A 21,547-nucleotide genomic window follows, 5' to 3' on the forward strand; every position below is an offset into this window, starting at 1 on the left:
TCTTATGTTCTTTCAAGAGAGAAAAGGACGAAAATAAATTTCATTGGTATCAAAAGTGTTTAAAAAAGATTGGACCTTAGTAATAGACTCGATTTTAATAGAATTCGATTTTAACAAAAAAATTCATGGTAATAAAACAAACATCTTACATCTAAACTTAGATAACTAAAACAATAAAAGTTAACCATAGTTTACGTGCGATCTTAAAACAACGCACCAATGTGAACCCACCTTAATGTTTTTTGATTTTCGCTGAATGCTTTCATTCATTCATTCAGTCATGAATGACATTTCATTCCAGTCGATTGGAAATTTTCCAATAGAATTTCAGTTGTTTTTGTTTTTTTTTTTATTTTGTATCGAATTTTAATTTGTTTAATTTCGTTATTTCGGTTAATAAAAAGTAAAAAAAAATGTGATTCTGCACATCTACGCGTCATTCTCTTTCGTTCCGTGTATAATTTATGCCCCTTCGGTTTTTGGGGGCCCGGTAATTTGTACCACAAAAACTATGCTCGCCGTTTAATTATATGATGCTTAATTATTTCTACTTCTTTTTTTTCTAATTTGCTTTATAAAAATAATAGTTCTCTCTCAAATTGAATTAACCGGCAGACGGCTTATAAGCCATGCTTGTAAATCTTTTATTTAATTATAAGTTTGTATCTTTTATTAGAAAAAAATAAAGATTAATAACACTGGCTTACAAGGGTTTTGTTGCCGAAACAAAAATATACTTTTCTGAAGGTTTTCAGTGTGTTGAACTCGTCTCCGAAGTCAGAAACAACTAATCAGCTCCCGTTTTTGAGATATTACCGTTACAAAATGCAAAAAAAAACGTTTTTTTTTATTTCTTCGGACCTTATTCTTTTGTATAAGGAAAATTGTTTGAGAATATTTAGTAACGGTTTCTATAAGAACTGTTTTCCATCTTTCGATACCTGTTTAAATCTTTTCAATATCTTTTGTATTGCCCGAGATATCTTAAAATTAAGTAAGTGAGTTTTTCTTCATATATCATAAAGGAGATAATGACGTTACAAAATAGATGCTCCCAGATAGCCATTTTAATTTTTAAAAAAATCAACTTTTTGAATTTTTTTTTTATGCCATTCGTTTGTGATTCATTTGTGACTGCTTGTGACAGCAATAAAAAGTTTTGTGACTCGCTAGTTTTTTAGTTATTAACAAATTTAAAAAAAAGTACCAATTAGCCATTTTTTTTTTCAAAACTGAAATAGTATGGACTTTTTTATACTCATTCGATCAGAAATCATTTGTGACTCCCGAATATATCAATAAAATCGTTTGTGACAACTTAGTTTTCGAGAAAAATAAGACAAACTAATTAAATTTCACCACACTTTCATTTTGTTTATCAATATGGGCGGAGCTATGCATAGGATTCATGATGCTGAGGTGAGTTATTATACTTTGAGGTGAGCAACATGTTGCAAATGTATACAAGTATAGAAGATTGATTGTATTGTAAGCATAAACTACTGTTGTTTCTACTTCAATGAAGGGAAATGGAGTTTGAATTTTTAATTTATAAATCAAAATAAGTCAGCGACTACCATTTTCATCTAAACTCTTATGGGTAAACCTTATCAATGTTTAACTTCATTCTATTGAAAATTGTTAACATATTTCGAATTTACTAACAAAATCGTTTGTGGTTTAACAAATTGTTTGTGATAGCCTATTTTCCAAAATCTTGTAGTGGCTGGTCTAAATTTTTACTCATTTCATTTGAAATTGTTTAAACTAATAGAATTAACTAAAAAAAATCGTTTGTGGCAACCTAGTTTGTTTGTGATAGCCTATTTTCCAAAATCTTGTAGTGTCTGGTCTAAAACAAACAAACTAGGTTGTCACAAACGATTTCTTTAGTAAATTCTAATAGTTTAAACAATTTCAAATGAAATGAGTAAAAATTTAGACCAGCCACTACAAGATTTTGGAAAATAGGCTATCACAAACAAACTAGGTTGTCACAAACGATTTTTTTTTAAACCAATTTTTTAAACCACAAACGATTTTCTTAGTATATTGCTCATGTCATCTCAAAGTATAAAAACTCACCTCAGCATCATGAATCCTATGCATACCTCCGCCCATATTGATAAACAAAATGAAAGTTTGGTGAAATTTAATTAGTTTGTCTTATTTTTCTCGAAAACTAAGTTGTCACAAACGATTTCATTTATATATTCGGGAGTCACAAACGATTTCTGATCGAATGAGTATAAAAAAGTCCATACTATTTAAATTTTGAAAAAAAATGGCTAACTGGTACTTTTTTTTTAATTTGTTAATAACTAAAAAACTAGCGAGTCACAAAACTTTTTATTGCTGTCACAAACAGTCACAAACGAATCACAAACGAATGGCATACAAAAAATTCAAAAAGTTGATTTTTAAAAAATTAAAATGGCTATCTGGGAGCATCTTTATAAAATTTATAAAAATACCAAATAACTGAGGATATCTCGGGCAGTAAAAAAGATATCGGAAAGATTTAAACAGATTTAAAAAGGTGATAAAAAGTACTGATAAAAACCTAAATATACTAAATATTCTCAAACAATTTTCCTTATATAAAAGAATAAGGTCCGAAGTACTGCATACTCTAACGGTAATATTTCAAAAACGGGAGCTGATTAATTTTTTTTGACTTCGGATTCGTGTTCAGCACACTGAAAACCTTCAGAAAAGTATATTTTTGTCTCTGCAACAAAAAAAAAGTTTAATTTTGTTAACCAGTGTAATAATAATAATAAATAATAATTGATTGGGATCTTGATTTATTGAGACTGTGGTTTGCTGATCATAAACTAGTCATTAGTTCCAAAACGAGAATTATGTTGTTTATCCTCTCTCTTTTATCAATTCCTGATGTAAAGTTTTTATTTCACGCACCAGAATGTCAGAAGTTCAAACTATATACTTGCCTCTGTGTTTTATCGAACAACTTTTGTCATGATCTTGACTGTTGTGAAAAATGCTTTCAGATCGAAGTAGCATACCAATTTAAATACCTTGGCGTAGTTATTGATTCAAAGATGTCCTTCCTGCACCGCACTGATTCACTTAAAAAGTACTTTAGATCAACAGTAAGAAATTTCTACTACTTGAAAAAAATTTGTTCTAAAAAATTATTGGGCATAATCTTTAATGGTATCTTCCAGTCAAAATTACAATATGGTATTTCTTGTTGGGGTGGTACTCATTTCAACAAAACTGAGCCGTTATTGAAGCCACTTCAGAAGCTGATTCCGAATCCGAAGTCAAAATTTCACTGGCACACCACGTTTTCGAAATATTTGAATATTAGCAGGTCAAAAACGTTAAATTTTTTTTGCAAAACTACTTTTTAAATCTTCAAAAGTCATATTTTATGCTTTTAGATATGTTAATTTTTTTTTCTTTTTATTATTTTTTTCTAAAAGATATTTGATATAGAAGTGTGTGATATCTCAAAATCCTGGTGGTAAAGGTTTTTTGAAGCAGATTTGAAGTAAATTACAGTTTTGACTCTTGATTTGGATAAAAAAGCAATATATAACGGAAAAATATATATTTTAGATCAAACGTCAAAAAACATTTCATTCAAAATTAGTTTTTGGGAGTTTATAGCGAAAATGGTGATAAGCATAGCATAACTAGACGTGTTGGAATAAATCTGTAAACAGTTTTGAATTCAACACACTCAAATTAATTAAAATCAAATTACAGAGTTCTTGTTCCCGACATTTTTTTGTTTTTTGCCGACCAGTGTATTTATTCTAGATTTTCAACCAAGAAACTTTGAATGCTTATTAAACGATTAATTGTTTAAATGTAAATATAGTACAGGTAAAATAGGCATTTAAAAAAAATTGTTACACTTGACAAAAATTGTTAACTTGACAAAAAGTTTGCTTTTGGGATAAGAACCAAGGACAAAAAAGGTCTATAAAAAAAAGTTGGCTGGAAGGGTGTTTTGTCGCGGACAAGAGGGAGGGGGTGAAGGTCAAAAATATGCTGAAAAAAATTGCTAGTCGAATATCATCATATGACACATGTTTTCAAGGTATTTTTTGATGCTGAATCTAATGACATAAAAATAAAGAAAATAAAGTCAATACGATTCCTCTAAAAAAGTTATTGCCGACTAAAAACAAGGTTGCTTGTTTTTTTACTTCAACAGGTAAAATATAACCAAAATCCATGTGAAAACTACACTAATGAAATTCGGGATGAAGGTTTAAGATAAAGCAGGGACAAAGGATTTATAAAGCTCTTAAAATTATTTTTGGTGATAGGGTGTTTTTTTGATAGGTTAAGTTGTGTGTGAGAAAGGTATCATAACAGCTAACTTAAATTTTATTAATTTTTAAAACTTGGTGAAAAAGTTTTTGTTGGTATAAGAATTAAGAATCTATAAAAAGTACAAAATTATCTTGAGTGAAGGGGTGTTTTTTTTTCAAGAATTGATGAAATTCGGAATTAGTACCACACAAACTGGGAAAAAATTGTTACAAAAATGAAAATTGGTAAAAATGTTTCATTTATAACAGAAACCAAGAACCCTAAAAGTCTTTACAAATATAGTCCCTATTTTCCCAAAAAAAAACACCCTTTAACCTAAAATATTTGTATAAACTTTTTGGGTTCTTGGTTTCTGTTATAAATGAAACATTTTCACCAATTTTCATTGGTGTAACAATTTTTTCTCAGTTTTTGTGGTACTAATTCCGAATTTCATCAAATCTTGAAAAAAAAACACCCTTTCACTCAAGATAATTTTGTACTTTTTATAGATTCTTAATTCTTATATCAACCAAAACTTTTTCACCGGGTTGGGTTCGATATCCCGCTTTTTATATTCCCGTTTTTTTAAATCCCGCTTTTAAAATCCCGTTTTTCATTATCCCGCTTTTTATAATCCCGCTTTTTAAAATCCCGATTTTTATAATCCCGTTTTTTACTATCCCGATTTTGCAAGCAAAACTAGTTGTTTTATTTAAAAAAATCGCGCGATTTTTTAAAATAAAACAACTAGTTTTGCTTGCAAAATCGGGATACTAAAACAAATTAAAAAATGAGACATTGTTCTAAACGCATTTAATTAAAACCCTTAACAAAAAATATATTATATAAAAAAAATAAGAAAAAGTAAGGAATGTGATACTAAAAAGAAATCAATTAACAAACTTATATTTACTTTAAAGTTTCAGAAGAACAATCAAATCGTGATATTCCCAAAGATTAAAAATAACATAAAATGATCACAACACCTTAAATTAAGTACACACTACATAATCAAAAGAAATTTCATTTAAATATATTTCAACTTATATTTGGATGCATTTCAACAATTTTGATATTTAAATAAATGAAATTTCTTTTACTTGCGAACTCAATTTAAGGCTTTAATCATTTTATGTTTTTATAAAAGAAATACCGTTTTCATAATGTGTTGAAGGTACATATTGTGTGGGCAAAAAATCAGTTTTACTAGTTTTTTGTCTATTTCTCATGATTTTTTTATTTGTGAATTAAGCATGTATTTTGTAAAAAAATCGGGATTTTCGGGATTTGACGGGATTTTAAAATGCGGGATTTCAGAAAACGGGATTTAAAAAAGCGGTATTTTAGTAAACGGGATTTTGAAACTTTTTTTTCGGGATTTTCGAAAAACGGGATTTTAAAAAGCTCCGATACGCTCCCTTTTTCACCAAGTTTTAAAAATTAATAAAATTTAAGTTAGCTGTTATGATACCTTTCTCACACACAACTTAACCTTTCAAAAAAACACCCTTTCACCAAAAATAATTTTAAGAACTTTATGAATCCTTTGTCCCTGCTTTATATAAAACCTTCATCCCGAATTTCATCAGTGTAGCATGGTTTTCACATGGATTTTGGTTATATTTTACCTGTTGAAGTCAAAAAACAAGCAACCTTGTTTTTAGTCGCCAATAACCAACCAAAAAGTTTTGGTTGGTATACGATAAACTTAGTAGGTTATTCACCACACCTCGCAGCTTGTTGGCAAAAGTGATTTAACAGCTCTGTAACTGAGCTGTTAAATCCACTTTTGCCTACCATTGTATATATATTTCCATAGTATTATTTTTATTATGAAGTGAGACAATCTGAGGAACTCTGATGGTAACTTAAAAAAGCAGAGACAAATACTAAACAATAAGCCATAGAGCTGAAAGTTTTTTATTCACCTCAATAATTTTAGACGGGGTTAAATAGTTACGCAATTCACACACGGCCTTAGTTATTAAAAAACAAATAAAACAATAAAAACAATAATGAATTGCTGTGTTAAATTTGCAAAAGCTATTTTGATAACCATTCAGAGACCCTTTCCTTTCACAGGTGAGTACACTTTATTTGCAAAATTAATGTATGTAAAGTGCTTTTATTCATAAACAATTTAGAATTGGTTTCTGGTAGAATTAAGTCATAAAAATAATGTAAAGTTTTATTCCGGATTCACAATAAAACTTATTTAATTTCCACTTATATTTCCGTTCAAATAAGAACACACTTTATTTCAACTCAATTTACTTTTATTATTCGCTCAAACAAACACACTTTTAAATCACTTTATTTACTACTAACAATTCGCAACACTTTATTTCACTTTGTACTGTACTCTTTCACTTTCAAGATTAAACTGTGTCCGGTCGGTGTCTACGCTGCCCTTTTATACCGGAATTTCGAGATTCGAGAATGTCTTCGAAGGTTCTCGTCTTTGCTTCTCGAAACTTCCTTTCCAGGAGGGGCGCTTCATACTTCCAGTCTAGTGGGATATTTTGGGATCTGTTCAGTGGGATATTTTAGGATGTGTTCAGAGGGTAGTTTCTTAATTACTAAAGGTCCGTTCACATTTCTACCTTTGCAGTAGTAGGTAGTGTGTTCAGACTTTTATCTTAAAAGTAGTTCAGTAATTCATCGTTACATTGCCCCCTCTTAGGATTGTTCGTCCCGAACAACTCCATTGCTTGTTTCACCATTATAACGATGTAAACGGTCACAATGAACAACCATTAGTTTGCTTCTTACCCCTCTTTGTATACGGTAAACCACGTCGTTAGTTCTGGTTATTACTGTGTAAGGGCCTTCCCAGTTTTGTTGTAGCTTCGGTAATAGTCCTTTTTGTCGGTGGGGATTGTAAAACCACACAAGTTCTCCTTCTTGAAACCCTGTTGCTGTCGCTCGTGCGTCATATCTTGTTTTCATCCTGTCACTAGACGCTTTTATATTTGTCCTTGTCCGTTGGTGAATGTCAGCCAGTGTTCCTTTCAGGTTATCTACGTACTCATCCATTTCATGTGGCTCGTTTGGAACACTTCCAAATTTTATCTCACTTGGCAGGCGTATTGTTGAGCCAAATAGGACTTCCGATGGTGTATGTCCAGTAGAACTATGTGTTGCACTTCTATAAGCCATCAAGAATAATGGAATATGTCGGTCCCAGTCTCGTTGATTATCATTGACTACTTTTGACAGGTGTTCCTTAAGTGTCCTGTTAAATCGCTCAACCATCCCATCAGATTGTGGATGAAGCGGTGTTGTTCGCGTCTTCTTGATGCCAAGGAACGAGCAAACCTCTTGAAAGATCTTAGATTCGAAGTTCCTTCCTTGGTCGGAATGAAGTTCCATGGGTACTCCAAACCTGCTCACCCAATGAAAGACAATCTTATCCACAACTGTTTTGGTTTCCTGGTTTGGAATGGCAAAGGCCTCAGGCCATTTTCTGAAGTAGTCCATCACTACAAGGATGTATCGATTTCCGTTGTTGGTTTCGGGAAAAGGACCTGCTACGTCTATTGCAATTCTCTCAAAAGGTGCACCAACATTGTACTGCTGCATCTTGCTTTGGATTTTTCTAGCTGGTCCTTTGCTAGCGGCACAAGTATCACACTTTCGGCACCACTTTTCAACGTCTTCTCTCATACGTAACCAGTAGAATTGCTGTCGTCAGCGTCTTGTTGATGCCTAAATGGCCTCCAGAAGTTCCACCGTGCATCTCTCGGAGAATATCATTTACCTTTGACTGAGGTACTTCTAGCTGCATTACATAGGATTTACCATCTGCGGATTCCCACTTACGCCTGAGTAGCCCTTCTTTCACATGAAGTGAGTCCCATTGTGCCCAATATGCTTTTAGAGTGGGGCTTCGGTCGGAGATGTCGGCCCATTCTGGTTTCTCTTGATGTTCCTTCCATGCAAGGATGGGTTCGATGTCCGAAACTTCCTGTTGGGCCATTCTGAGTTCTTCATTACTCCAGCCGCAAATGGGATCAGCTCTCGTTCTTCTAACAGCGACAACTTCCTTTTCTTCTAGTCGTGTGCAATGCTTGCAGTCTTGCTTGCACGGGCGCCGAGATAATGCGTCTGCATTTGAATGCAGCTTTCCTCTTCGATGTTGAATCTGACATTGATACGTCTGAAGTATCTCGATCCATCTTGCTACTTGACCCTCTGGATTTTTGAAGTTCAAAAGCCAATTTAGTGCACCATGATCTGTGCGAAGAAGGAACTTCTGTCCATAGATGTACTTATGGAAGTGCTTTGTTGCCAATACTAGAGCTAGAAGTTCCCTTCTGGTCACGCAATAGTTTCTTTCTTGTTTCGAGAGTACCTTGCTGAAATAGGCAACGACCTTTTCTTCTCCGTCATGAACTTGCGATAAAACAGCACCAACTCCAACATTACTTGCATCTGCGTCAACGATGAATTGTTTGCCTGGAGTCGGATAGGCCAGCACAGGAGCTTCACATAACCGCAGCTTCAGTTCCTGAAAGCTTTTCTCACACTTACCTGACCATTTAAAGGGTTTACCCTTCTCCGTAAGTTGGTGCAAGCTTTTGGCGATTCTCGCAAAATCCTTCACAAATCGTCGATAGTACGTTGCCAGACCGAGGAAACTCCGAAGTTGATGCTTGTCCTGAGGGGTTGGCCAGTTCTTCACAGTGTCAACTTTTTCAGGATCAGTCTTCACTCCTTGGGATGAGATGATATGCCCCAAATATTTAACCTCGGTCTTGAAAAGTGCACATTTCTTTGGATTCAACTTAAGATGTGCTTCTCGTAGCCTCTGGAATACAGCCTTTAGGTTTTCACAATGGTCATCAAATGTTTTTCCGTAAACGATGACATCATCCAAATAGACTAGGCAAGATTTCCAGGTTAATCCATTCAAAACGCACTCCATCAAGCGCTCAAAAGTAGCTGGGGCATTACATAGCCCAAACTGCATGACATTAAACTGCCACAGACCATTTCCTGTGGAGAAAGCCGTCTTTTCCCGATCGTCTGGATGGATTTCTACCTGCCAGTAGCAACTCTTCAAGTCCAAAGACGAAAACCATTGTGCTCCTTCCATTGCATCAAGAGTATCGCTGATTCTTGGCAGTGGGCAGCCTGCGGTAGTCGACACAAAATCGAGTGCTTCCATCTTTCTTTTTGACGAGAACTACCGGTGATGCCCAAGGGCTTTTGGAATTTTCGATCAGCCCATCTTTCTTCATTGTCGATATCATTTCTTCAACTTCACCTTGTTTGGCCAAGGGGAGACGTCTTGCTGGTTGACGAATCGGCCTAGCATCTCCTGTATCGATTCGATGCTGCACGAGTTGTGTTCGGCCGTACTGCCCGCTGGGTGAAGAGAAGATATCAGCATATTCGTGAAGAAGCCTTCCCGTAACATTAAGCTGATGTTGACTCAAGTTGTCTGATTTAAGAATTTGAGTCTTTAGTTTCTCCGAGTTCATAATCATCTGTGTGTCCACCTCGTTGATCTTAGTTATTGCGGCCACAGATTCACAACTTCTCCTTTCTTAAGTTTGATTGGGTACGGTTTGATGTTAAGTATCCGTACAGGTACCATGTTGTTCTTTGGTGCCACAAGAGTCTTCCCGATGATGACGTTTTGGGAACTTTGCTCAACTTCTGGCTCAACCATGAGGTATCGATGGCTTCCAATATTCCCCTTTAGTTTCGTCCACACAAAAACTTCTGAAGAAGGAGGCAGGCACATGTCTTCTTTGATGACAGTTCTAATAGTTGTTGAATTTTCGTTGCCATAGACCATTGGGATCTCCACATTTCTGTATTTCAGGACTTGATTACCTATATCCAAAATGATTCCATGGTCCTTCATGAAGTCGATTCCAATGATGCACTCGTCACATATATCTGCCACCAAAAACACATGCGAAAACTCTAGTTCTGCCATACGGATCGTAAGACGAACTTCACCGTGCACCCTTGCTGCTTCTCCTGTGGCGGTCTTCAGACGGTAGCTGTTGGTGTTATGTAGCCATGTCATCTTCACCAAGTCTCTTCGTACAATAGAGGCGGTGGCACCGGTGTCAATTGTAGCCACGTGTTGTTTGTTGTTTATGGTCGCCTCCACTGTCAGACTTTTGTTGTCTCGTTTAGTTTGTGAGACTTGAATTGTGGTTCTGGGGCCATCGATACCAGAAACCAGCTTCTGCCCCTCGAAGTTGGTTCTTACTCGTTTCCCGAATGGGAATCAAGTTGAGGATGAGTGTTGGTTGTATCGCTTACCTGTTGTTGGGCAATATTCCTGTTTCTACAGTGTTCGCAAGCAGTTCTTCTTGGTGGCAATCTGCACTGCCGCTGGAGATGTCCTGTCTTGTTACAGTTCCAGCATCGAGCAGCTCCGTCTCGCTGGTTTCTTTGGAGTGCGAGTTTTTGACAAGAGCATTCCTCCACTGCAACTTCTCTTACCCGATGAACGCCTTGAGAAGCCTGTTCTGCTGCTTCCATAGTCAGTGCAAACGCTAATGCTTCAGGAAGGGAACGTTTTCCAGCTGTTCGAATTGCTCGCTGAAGATTTATATCAGATACAGCATGTACAAAGGCTTCTGTCGCAAACTGATTGATAATGTCGTCTCCTGCTGTCGGATATGCCAGATGAGCTAACCTTTCAATATCTGCTTGGAGTTGTTGCAGAGTTTCTCCTCCTTTCTGGATTCTTGTATTGAGTTGGACCCGGAAGACTTCCTGCATATGGCCATCTCCAAGGCGTTTTTCAATGACCTGGACAAGAGCGTTAAAGTTACCATTCTTTTCTGGTGGTAAAGTTTGTAACAACTCAGCAGCAGGACCTCTAGAGCAAGAGTCAGCGCTATACATTTGTCATCGTCATCCCAGCCATTTGTTGTGGCAGCTGCCTCAAACTGTTTCTTGTAGATCGACCAAGAACTTTGTCCATCAAATGTTGGTGGATGCATTTCCTTCTTCTTTGAGTACTCACCAGAACTTTCTTGGATCTTAATTTTCCGAACCTTGTCAAGTTCCTCAGTTATACTTTGCATTTTAACTTCCATTTTTTCAAATTTGTCATCCACTTTCTCGAACTTTCCTTCTACTTTCTCGAGTTTTTCTTCAACTTTCTCGAACTTTTCTTGAGATTGCTTTTCAACGCATTTGATGGAAGCATCAATAGCAACGAACTTGTTCTCGATCGCGTCAAGCTTACCTTGGATGATGTTTTTCTGTTCATCTAATTTTTCGAGAAGATTCTGTTGTTCACTCTTTTGCTCTGTTCGTTGCTGTTCCATTTGTTCTCTTTGTTCATTGCGTTGTTTTTCTAATTGTTCTCTCTGTTCCTTGCGTTGTGTCTCAATTTGTTCTTTCTGTTCTTCAAATTTTGCAAGGAGAATAGCCATGATGGATGACATATCGGAACTAGTATTTACTCGTTCTTCTATCATTTCAACATCGAATTGAAATGTATCCAAATCTTCGTTTTTCTGGGTTAAATAATCCTGTAGACGAATAATGAGATCATTTTTCGACCCAGCAGTAGGAAGACCTCGCTTAGTTAATTCCGCCTTCAGCTCAGTCAAACTTAACTGATTTAGTGTTTTACCCATTTTAACTTTTCAAAACGCGAGCACTTTTACTTATTTCAAAATGTTTTACACTTTGTTTATTGTTAAAACACACGCGCACTTTTTATTTTATTCGCGAAATTATCTGATTCGCACAAATAAATAAGTTTTATTCCACTTTTCTGACACCAATGTATAGTTTTATTCCGGGTTCACAATAAAACTTATTTAATTTCTACTTATATTTCCGTTCAAATAAGAACACACTTTATTTCAACTCAATTTACTTTTATTATTCGCTCAAACAAACACACTTTTAAATCACTTTATTTACTTTTAACAATTCGCAACACTTTATTTCACTTTGTACTGTACTCTTTCACTTTCAAGATTAAACTGTCTCCGGTCGGTGTCTACGCTGCCCTTTTATACCGGAATTTCGAGATTCGAGAATGTCTTCGAAGGTTCTCGTCTTTGCTTCTCGAAACTTCCTTTCCAGGAGGGGCGCTTCATACTTCCAGTCTAGTGGGATATTTTGGGATCTGTTCAGTGGGATATTTTGGGATGTGTTCAGAGGGTAGTTTCTTAATTACTAAAGGTCCGTTCACATTTCTACCTTTGCAGTAGTTTCTTCAAACACCCATTTCTGTACTTCTTATCATGTTTTCGTTTGGTAAAAAAATCAATTTATTTTTTTATCTAAATCTGTCGAAAAAACAATTTTTGATCTGTTCAACTACAAGGAAGTAGTCGCAACCACAGTTTTTTGACAGATTTAGATCAAAAAATAAATTGATTTTTTTACCAAACGAAAACACCATTATTCTGAGGTCAATGGTGACATCATCGACAAACTATACCAAGACTGAAACTTTCGAACGTCTCTCCCCCTTAAACCCATTTGTTTACGGTGTCGTCTGTGAATATATGTGAAAGCCACCGCTGTGTGAAATGACGTTAACACGCACACATAGATAGATTCAAGTATTCAACAGACCTCCAATACTCACACATAGATAGATTCACGACATTCACCACACCTCACAGCTTGTTGGCAAACGTCATTTGACCGCTCAGTTTCCAGTCTTGGTATAGTTTGTCGATGGTGACATGTAGCTCAAAAGCCCAATTTTCCGGTCTTGGTGTTATTTGAGCCAGAACTTTAATTGACTGAAGCGTCGGATGAAACGGAGGGGAACAGCGCTCGCAACCGCTTTCGACGGAAAGAAACTTATCGAAAATACAAAGAAAACCACAACAATTGACAGTAGCTTCCGACTCCATCCGCCAATTATGGTTCTGGCTTAAGAATAAGAAGAACAGGAATGGGTGTTTGAAGAATCCAGTGCGGCATTTTTCTCATTTTTACAAAGTAATAGGTTTGTTCGTTGTGAGCTCTAGAGCACTCTGGGTCGCTCCGAGTTCGGTGTCAAGCGTTTTTACCGACTTCCAAAAAGGAGGAGGTATTCAATTAGTCTGTATATTTGTTACCGCATAACTTTGGACGGAGTGAACCAATTTTGATAATTCTTTTTGCATTGGAAAGCTGGTGGTCCCATTTCAATTTCGTTGAGTTATACCCTGTTTTGATCCATGGAAGTCGGTTATGTTTTTTGATAAAAATGATTATTTGTAACTCCTTTTTCAACCAGAGCTATTTCCTCTGTGTTCGATGTTCGCTCTGAACGCACCCTGAACAACTCTGGGTATCAGAGCGCGGAATTCAGAGTTATCAAAATCAAATCAGCTGTTGTCATTTAAGGAAAAAAAAAATTGTTTGAAATACGAAAAGGGATATGAGATTTTTCACGAAATTCATTAAATATGTGAAAATTTATATTTTTTATAGTCGATTGTTACAGTTTTAAGATAGCACGATAAAAGCTTCATACAAACTTTGTGTTTTGGCCCATAAACAAAAAATACCAAGCCTGGAAACTTTCGTACGTCTTTCCCCCCAAAACCATTTTGTGTACAGTGTTGTCTGTGAATATATGTGAAAGCCACCACGCACACATTTACACATTTATAGATTCACGACATTCACCACACATCAGACACGAACACAACGATAGGTTCACGACATTCACCACACCTCGCAGCTTGTAGGCAAACGTCAGTTGACCGCCGAGTTTCCAGTCTTGGTATTTCTTACGTATGTTAAATTAATAAATTAATAATTAATTAATAATAATAATGCATTTTTTGTGCATAAAGTAGAGTTTAAAGCTCCTCGGACCCGACCCGCTTGACATCTTGATTCCAACTGAAATTACACTCGTCAGTGTATTTCCTTATGGGACATCGACAAACGTTTACTGAAATTTCAGCAAAATATTGTTGTGTGTGTAGCAAAAACAGCACATACGACAATCATTTACCGAACGAAGAAAACCACAGATTTTGTATGAGAAAATTGTAGTATGTGATAATTTTTGTCAAATGTGCACGTTTTCTGTGCACTTACGATAAAAAGCTACCGAAAATGTTTGTAAACCTACACATACGACAAAATGCATAGCGATTACCTCGAAAACGGATACAGATATCGAAAAACGGATTTCACAGAATGAAAGAGAAAAAAACATATAGCAAAACTGCATTCAAATCTCAAAACCTCAATTTTGCACATACGACAATATTTTATTGAGGCGACGTTATGAAACACGTTATTTATGGTTTTATAAAAACAAAAACAATAGAATATTGGCATTTAAGGATTAACTACATACTACATTGGCTTAAAAGTGTGAAAGTACAAAAGTGAAAATTTTTAAACGTATTTCTGGTCGGAAAACTTAATAAAATGATGCAGTAAACTTTATTTTTTTGTCTAAAAATAATTTATATACTATTTTTCCCAAAAAACTTGCGCATTCTAAACAAATGGAAATAATAATTTCACATAACGGCACCCAGCGGCGGTGGTTGCAGCGCCTTACAATCACCAAACAAAAATAAATGCACCCCTCTTTTTGATATTTTCAATTTGACAGTTCTGGTTTGAAAACATCCAAGAAAAATAGACACTTCTATTTTAACAAATTTTATTATTTTTATGACTTAATTCTATCAGAAACCAATTTAATATATATGTGTCCTGCAGTCACATATATATTTAATTGTTCGTTGTCATCTGGTGTTTTTCCTGACTGGAAATCTTCGTTCCTTTTACCTCTTGTGGAAATAAAAAGAACGCAAAGAATTATCGTGGATTAGCTAATCTTTCTTGTATTCCAGACTCTAAACACATCCCAACTAACAATTTTACTTCCACAAGGTTAGGATCTTTAATTTCTTGCAGCTATTGTCTCTACAGGGCTTGTGTTTAGTTTGTGAATCGAAAATTCAAACTTCCGAGGCTTAACTTTCGTTAACCGCTTCCTAGAAACGTAGTGCAAGTGGAATTTAAAAATTTCTACAAGCATTAATGAAAACATTTCGTTTAAATATGGCCGTTTCAATATGGCCACATAAAATTCCATTGTGGAAGCACAAGAAATAAAAGCCAATAACTGACTTCTTTCAAATGGCTTTGCAAAAGAAATTGTATTAGAACTGCTTACAAATTCTTTATGAATGCTAAGTATTTTTTTTATCCAATTCGAAAATTATTAGACTCAAAAATGACTTAGGTAGGTTTTTTAGTATGGTAGAAGTACCTACAACTTGTACAATTGCCTTAAATGCATTTATTATTATAGTTCTACATATATTACCAAAATTATGCCAATAGTATATGAGTCGTGATATTCATTTAAACAAAAAAATTACGTTGAATTTCAAATAAACCGCAGTTAAACGGTTTTGCCTTTTTAAACAAATATTCCACAAAATAAATGTGTTATAGTTACTTCATTCTAATATTTGAATTAAAAAATTGTTGAATCATTGTTTTTGATTGAAAATTATGTTTGATATCACTTTCAAATATAACGACTTACATAATTGTATGTTTTGCATCTCTGTGTGAGAAAAAAAGAAGTTCAATTTGCGGCGCATGCGCGAAAAGCTTTTAGTTTTATATGTTTGCCTAAGCGAAGTTAGGGGATATTTATTTATATTTGTAGAAGTCCTTTAAGTACAAGCAAAACATTGTAAAAAGCATTTAATTTTATATGTTTGCCTAAGCGAAGTTAGGCTCCCTAATTGTTTCTAGAAGCCCTGTGAAAGTGAGTACAAGCTAAACTTTTTAAACTGTCAGGCAAACTCATGAGAATAAGAAATATTTGGACATGTGCCATTATGGTGACCATTTTTGGTTTTTTTATTCATTGTTATAAAGAAATAAATAAAAAAGTGAATCTTTTCATATCGGTAATTGGTTTAAAATAGTGATATTAAAAATGGTTTACTGACCAATTCGGAGTTCATATTCAAGTAAGTGGAGAAGAAAAGAAAACAAGATTTTAATCTTCTCCACTTATTTAAATATAAGATAGTGATGGACATTTTAGATTTTTTATCTAAGTTCAAAACAAAGTTAATTCTCTAATTTTTAAGAAAAAGCCAAAAGCCCAAAAAAAATAAAAATTTTTTTTCTGCTTCGGAAAAATGGGGTTTGACGGCATCCGGGTGAAACCTCTAAAGTCTAAAAAAACCGAATTTTTCAGATATTCCAGAAAAAATTGTTCTTGATTAACATATTATTCTCTTTTACTTCTCAATAATGACAATAGTATATAATACTATTTAGTCTTTATTAAATAATTTTTTACAAGATAAAAAAAAAAAAAAAAACAGAAAATAACCAAAAATAATAACTTTGAAAAAAAAAAAAACACAAATGGTCACCATATTCTTTAAGATAGTGCAACTCATCAGGAAGTTAAATCGAAGCCCTAAGGAAGCTCTGGTTTCAAGTAGTCCAAATTTGAAACTCTTTTATTATATACCTGAGTAGCTCGATGGGTAAGGTACCGGACTATCAATCAGGATGTACGAGGTTCAAATCCAGAAAAATGCGTCAAGTAAGTAAGAAGTTTTTTTCTCAATATAATTGTGTTTGGAAATTTAATTTCAGAAGCAAAACTTGTCTGGATCGAAAACAAAAAAGAAAATGAAAAAATAAAATGTTGTAAATAGGTACACAACAAAAAAAATTAAATGAAAAAATTTTTTCTCTTTATTCTATTTGGGATATACCTCGTTTAGACTTTCACAATCCTTCGACAAGTCTACTCAGAGCTTCTAAATAAAAATAAAAGCCTGCAACAATAATACACATTTTCAAATTTCAAATGTTGGTTGTTTCTATAAGGCATTAAAGACATGTTATGAGTCTCTCCAATCAACTTGCATATGACTCTTCTAAGGCCTATCAAGCTTCTCGGGTGGGCCAGATGGGCTTCTCTATGGTCGTATACAAGCAATATTTCTAAAATGGAAACAGCTTCGTTAGATCCTTGTGGAAGTAAAATTGTTAGTTGGGATATATTCTATGCTGTGCCTACGTTCTGTAACTTAGTGGAGAACTTCTCGCATCGAAAAATTTTAAAACAAAAATTCCATACGTTTCTCTATTTGGAGAAATAACCTGTGTCTGTATCTCCATGTGAGAAGCAACCCTGTAAATTTTTTATTTCATTGCAATTATTGGAAACTGTCAAAAAAAAGGGAAAATATTTGAATAGGTCATATAGACATAGTTTTACAATAAATATGTCAAGGCTCGGTAGTCCGAAGGTAGAGCAGTCGGTCAGCGAGTGGAGGGTACCAAGTTCAAGTAGCAGTTAGGGCATGTAATTTTTTCTTTTTTTTTCTTAAATATTCTTTTTTTTATTTTAAAAATTTAAGTGATACAAAAATAAATTACCGTGAACACTTTTACTTTTAACACATCTCACATTTAATGCAAGATTATAAATTTTTTTTCAAATATCTTACTTTCTCGCATCCTTTTTGCTTGTGAGTAATTTTGGCAGTTCAATCGAGAAATTATCTCGATAATTTTCTTACAGACACAGTTTTATTCACATTTTTCCAGTCTGTCAAGCATTTTGATTCAGAAATGTTTCAAGGCGAGAAAAATTTGTTTATCGAAACAAACGAATGTGAGAAAATGATTTTTGTGTCGATTCACATTATTTTTGTTCCGATTTGCGTGTTTCATGGGAGAAATTTTTAGATGCGAGAGTTACAGAACGTAGGCACTGTTTTAAGTAAAGCTTTTGACAGAGCTAATCATTCTTTACTTCTGCTGAAGCTCAAGAAATATGGGTTTTCAGAATGGATACTTTCTTGGATCAAATCGTATTTAAAAAACCGCACTCAGCATGTACGTTTCAAGAATTGTGTATCTAAAGTAATTAATGTTTTATCTGGAGTTCCTCAAGGAAGTCACATTGGACCGCTTCTATTTTTATTTTTTATTAACGACATATGCAAGGCTATATTGTATTCAAAATTTCTTGGTGTATTTCTTAGCATAAGAATTGTGAGATATATATCCGATTTGTCCAGATAACATCGCTTTAGCAGGGCTTGATACACGATGTTTGAATTGCCACGTTGATGCAAAATTGGAAGACCTTTTTGATGTATATTGTGTTCCACCATCAGATTCTAGCGTCTCAGGAATACCATGAACTGAAAACCATTGTCTCATGTGGTCGATGACCTCTTGAGAGTTCGCTGATTTCAATTTCTTGAAGTCCATGAATCCTGAATAATGATCGGCTATCAGAACATATTCATCTCCCTTGAAATTGAAAATATAAGATGACACAAGTTGGAATGGGTATTCTGGAACATCTCCTTTCAATTGTGGTTCTCGAACAATACTTCTTTGTGTCTGCTGACACACGGAGCATCTCTGGACGTATTCGCGAATGCTTTGGCTTTGACCCAACTTGTAAAGCGATTGACGAGCTCCTGCTACCGAGCTAGTAACTCCAGCATGTCCTGAGTGAAGATCACGAACGATTTTATTAATTTCCCATTTTGGCACAATTACCTTATGTCCTTTGAATAAAAGACCTTGTTCAAAGGTTATTTCTTCTTTTAAGTTAGTATACTTGACAGCTTCCGGTAACATTTTGTCGTTCTCAGGCCATCCTCTCAAAACAACCTGTTTCAACAACTGCAACTCGAGATCTTCGGATGTAGACTTAATAAACCTATCCCGTGCCTCATCGGCGAATGAAAGTACGATGTTGACTGAGTACTCGGCTAAGTGCATCTGTGGAATCTGTGTGCCTTTTTTGTAGGTTACGATTGGAGAATATTGGATGACATCCCATAGAATGCGTTGCAATCTGAATGGTGCATCTGGTAGCGGTTTCTTAAATATGGTTTCGAGTGGTTTATGATCTGACTGGACTTCGACCTGTTTACCATACACGTAGAGGAGATGTGCGGACTATATAAGACACCCTTTTTTTAAATTGGTATATCTTAGAATGTTTTCAAGATAGCTTAACGAAACTTTGAAGTCAGTTTAAGGCCGTGTGTGAATTGCGTTAAATAGTTAAATTCGTGTAAAATTTTTGACACTATTGAGGTGAATAAAAAATGTTCAGCTGTTGAAAATGTATTGGGCTCCGGGACCTGGTTAAATTTGAGTTAAATTTTGTTTGCAGATGGTTTTGTTTTGTTTTTTTTTTTATTAAAAAGGAGTATCATGGCAGAAAAAAGGCAGACAAAATTTTGAACAATAAATTCTTTTTTTGAAATTATTTTGTTTACCTCAATAGTGTCAAAAATGTAACACGGATTTAACTATTTAACGCAATTCACACACGGCCTAAGACATATTTTATCTTAATGTTGCAGAAAAACTTGTAGTTAAAGAATGAATAAGAGCATTACATTGGACTTAAATATAGAAAAAGTCAAAACGTCTCACTGTTTGCAAGGGGTGCGATCAGTGAGACATTCTTAGGTGAAAAAAAATTAACCAAAACGTCAAATAATTAGGTAATTGACAAGTATATAATTAATTAATTTGTGTTATTTTAACCCATTAAAAAAAATAATAACAAAAGCCAAAAAAAAAACGAAAGAAAAAACACTACGAAATCATATTGAAGTCATGCTGAAATAATAGATTTTAAAAAAATCTATTTCTCACTGTTTGCTTTTTAAAAATCTATGTCTCACTGTTTGCTTTTTAATAATGTCTTACTGTTTACTTTTTGTCATTTTTCGGAAAAATATAAAATTACAAAAAACGGGAAGGAATTATAATTACATGATATTTTTTTATGAAAGAACATATATTTCTGTGACGTGTATATTTACACTGTACAAAACAGGCCAGCTGTTTTGGCACTGAGTGAAACGCAAATAGGTGAAAATACAGACTGTTCTGAATTTAATCTATTTGGGTATAGCTTGGTGCCATTATTCTTTTGCCACCATGGTCTCGCCGTTTATATTAGAAACGATGTCGCATACCAACTTCAACCACAATACGGTCCATGTACAATAGGGTGTCCGTTATTTCCGAAAGTGATGTTTTCGGGGGAGACACCCCCTAGATCGAAAGCTTAGGGCCTAAATAAGGGGAATTTAGCAAAAAAAAGTTTTTTGGAGGTCATTAACCCGTGCCTCTAGGGTCATACTTTCCCCATACAAATTTGTATGGGAAATTTTTAACTCATACATAAAATTTTTTTTCTCTCGAGTTAAATCATATTTTTTTTTAATGTTTGATAATTCTGGTTGGAAAACAGTTACTTTAAAAGATCACATTCAAAATTTCCCGTTAAAAATTTTTTTTATATTTTATTTCGGATTTTGAAATTATTAGCTGTTTTCGTAGTTTTTGCTTTTACCTATCACACAATTTTAAATGCAGTTTTATTGCTTTTTAATTCTTTTCAAATATTGCATTCAAAAATTTGTGAATAAATCAAAAATTTCAATTTTTGAAATTTTTTTTTGAAATTTTTGCCGTTTTTATACGTTTAAATTTATTTTTCTCGAACTACAAAAGATATGTTTACAATATTTTTATTGAATTTTGTTTAAAAATGATTCACCTAAAAAATTACATAAAAAAAGTTGCAAACAAGAAAGGGTAAAGTGTTTAATAATATTTATTTATTATAAAAACGGCAAAAATTTCCAAAAAAAAATTCAAAAAATTGAAATTTTTGATTTATTCACAAATTTTTGAATGCAATATTTGAAAAGAATTAAAAACCAATAAAACAGCATTTAAAATTGTGTGATAGGTGAAAGCAAAAACTACGAAAACAACTAATAATTTCAAAAACCGAAATAAAATATAAAAAAAATTTTTAACGGGAAATTTTGAATGTGATCTTTTAAAGTAACTGTTTTCCAACCAGAATTATCAAACATTAAAAAAAAAAATATGATTTAACTCGAGAGAAAAAAAATTTTATGTATGAGTTAAAAATTTCCCATACAAATTTGTATGGGGAAAGTATGACCCTAGAGGCACGGGTTAATGACCTCCAAAAAACTTTTTTTTGCTAAATTCCCCTTATTTAGGCCCTAAGCTTTCGATCTAGGGGGTGTCTCCCCCGAAAACATCACTTTGGGAAATAACGGACACCCTAATGTACAAACACATATTTTAATTTCATGTGGTTTAAATTCACGGTTAATAAGCGCATCATTCATACCTGTTTTATTTATCGGAGCCCCAATCTGGACAGTAATTCAACTTCTAACGAACTTGATGCTCTGTCCGACTCCATTCA

General features: G+C 34.1%; 1 protein-coding gene across 1 annotated transcript; it reads right to left on the reverse strand.

Moving 5' to 3' along the window:
- Nucleotides 1-18,273: 18,273 nt before the first annotated feature.
- LOC129907871 (uncharacterized protein K02A2.6-like) lies at nucleotides 18,274-19,053 on the reverse strand. Its single transcript, XM_055984293.1, has one exon. It carries the CDS (start codon nucleotides 19,051-19,053, stop codon nucleotides 18,274-18,276), a length of 780 nt encoding a protein of 259 aa, XP_055840268.1.
- Nucleotides 19,054-21,547: the final 2,494 nt, after the last annotated feature.

Source organism: Episyrphus balteatus, chromosome 1 (genome assembly GCF_945859705.1).
Source record: "Episyrphus balteatus chromosome 1, idEpiBalt1.1, whole genome shotgun sequence".
Lineage (NCBI taxonomy): Eukaryota > Metazoa > Arthropoda > Insecta > Diptera > Syrphidae > Episyrphus > Episyrphus balteatus.

Bases quoted from the DNA above. Each gene is read 5' to 3' on its own strand.
- LOC129907871 (XM_055984293.1), bottom strand. From the start codon at position 19,053: ATGCACTTAGCCGAGTACTCAGTCAACATCGTACTTTCATTCGCCGAT.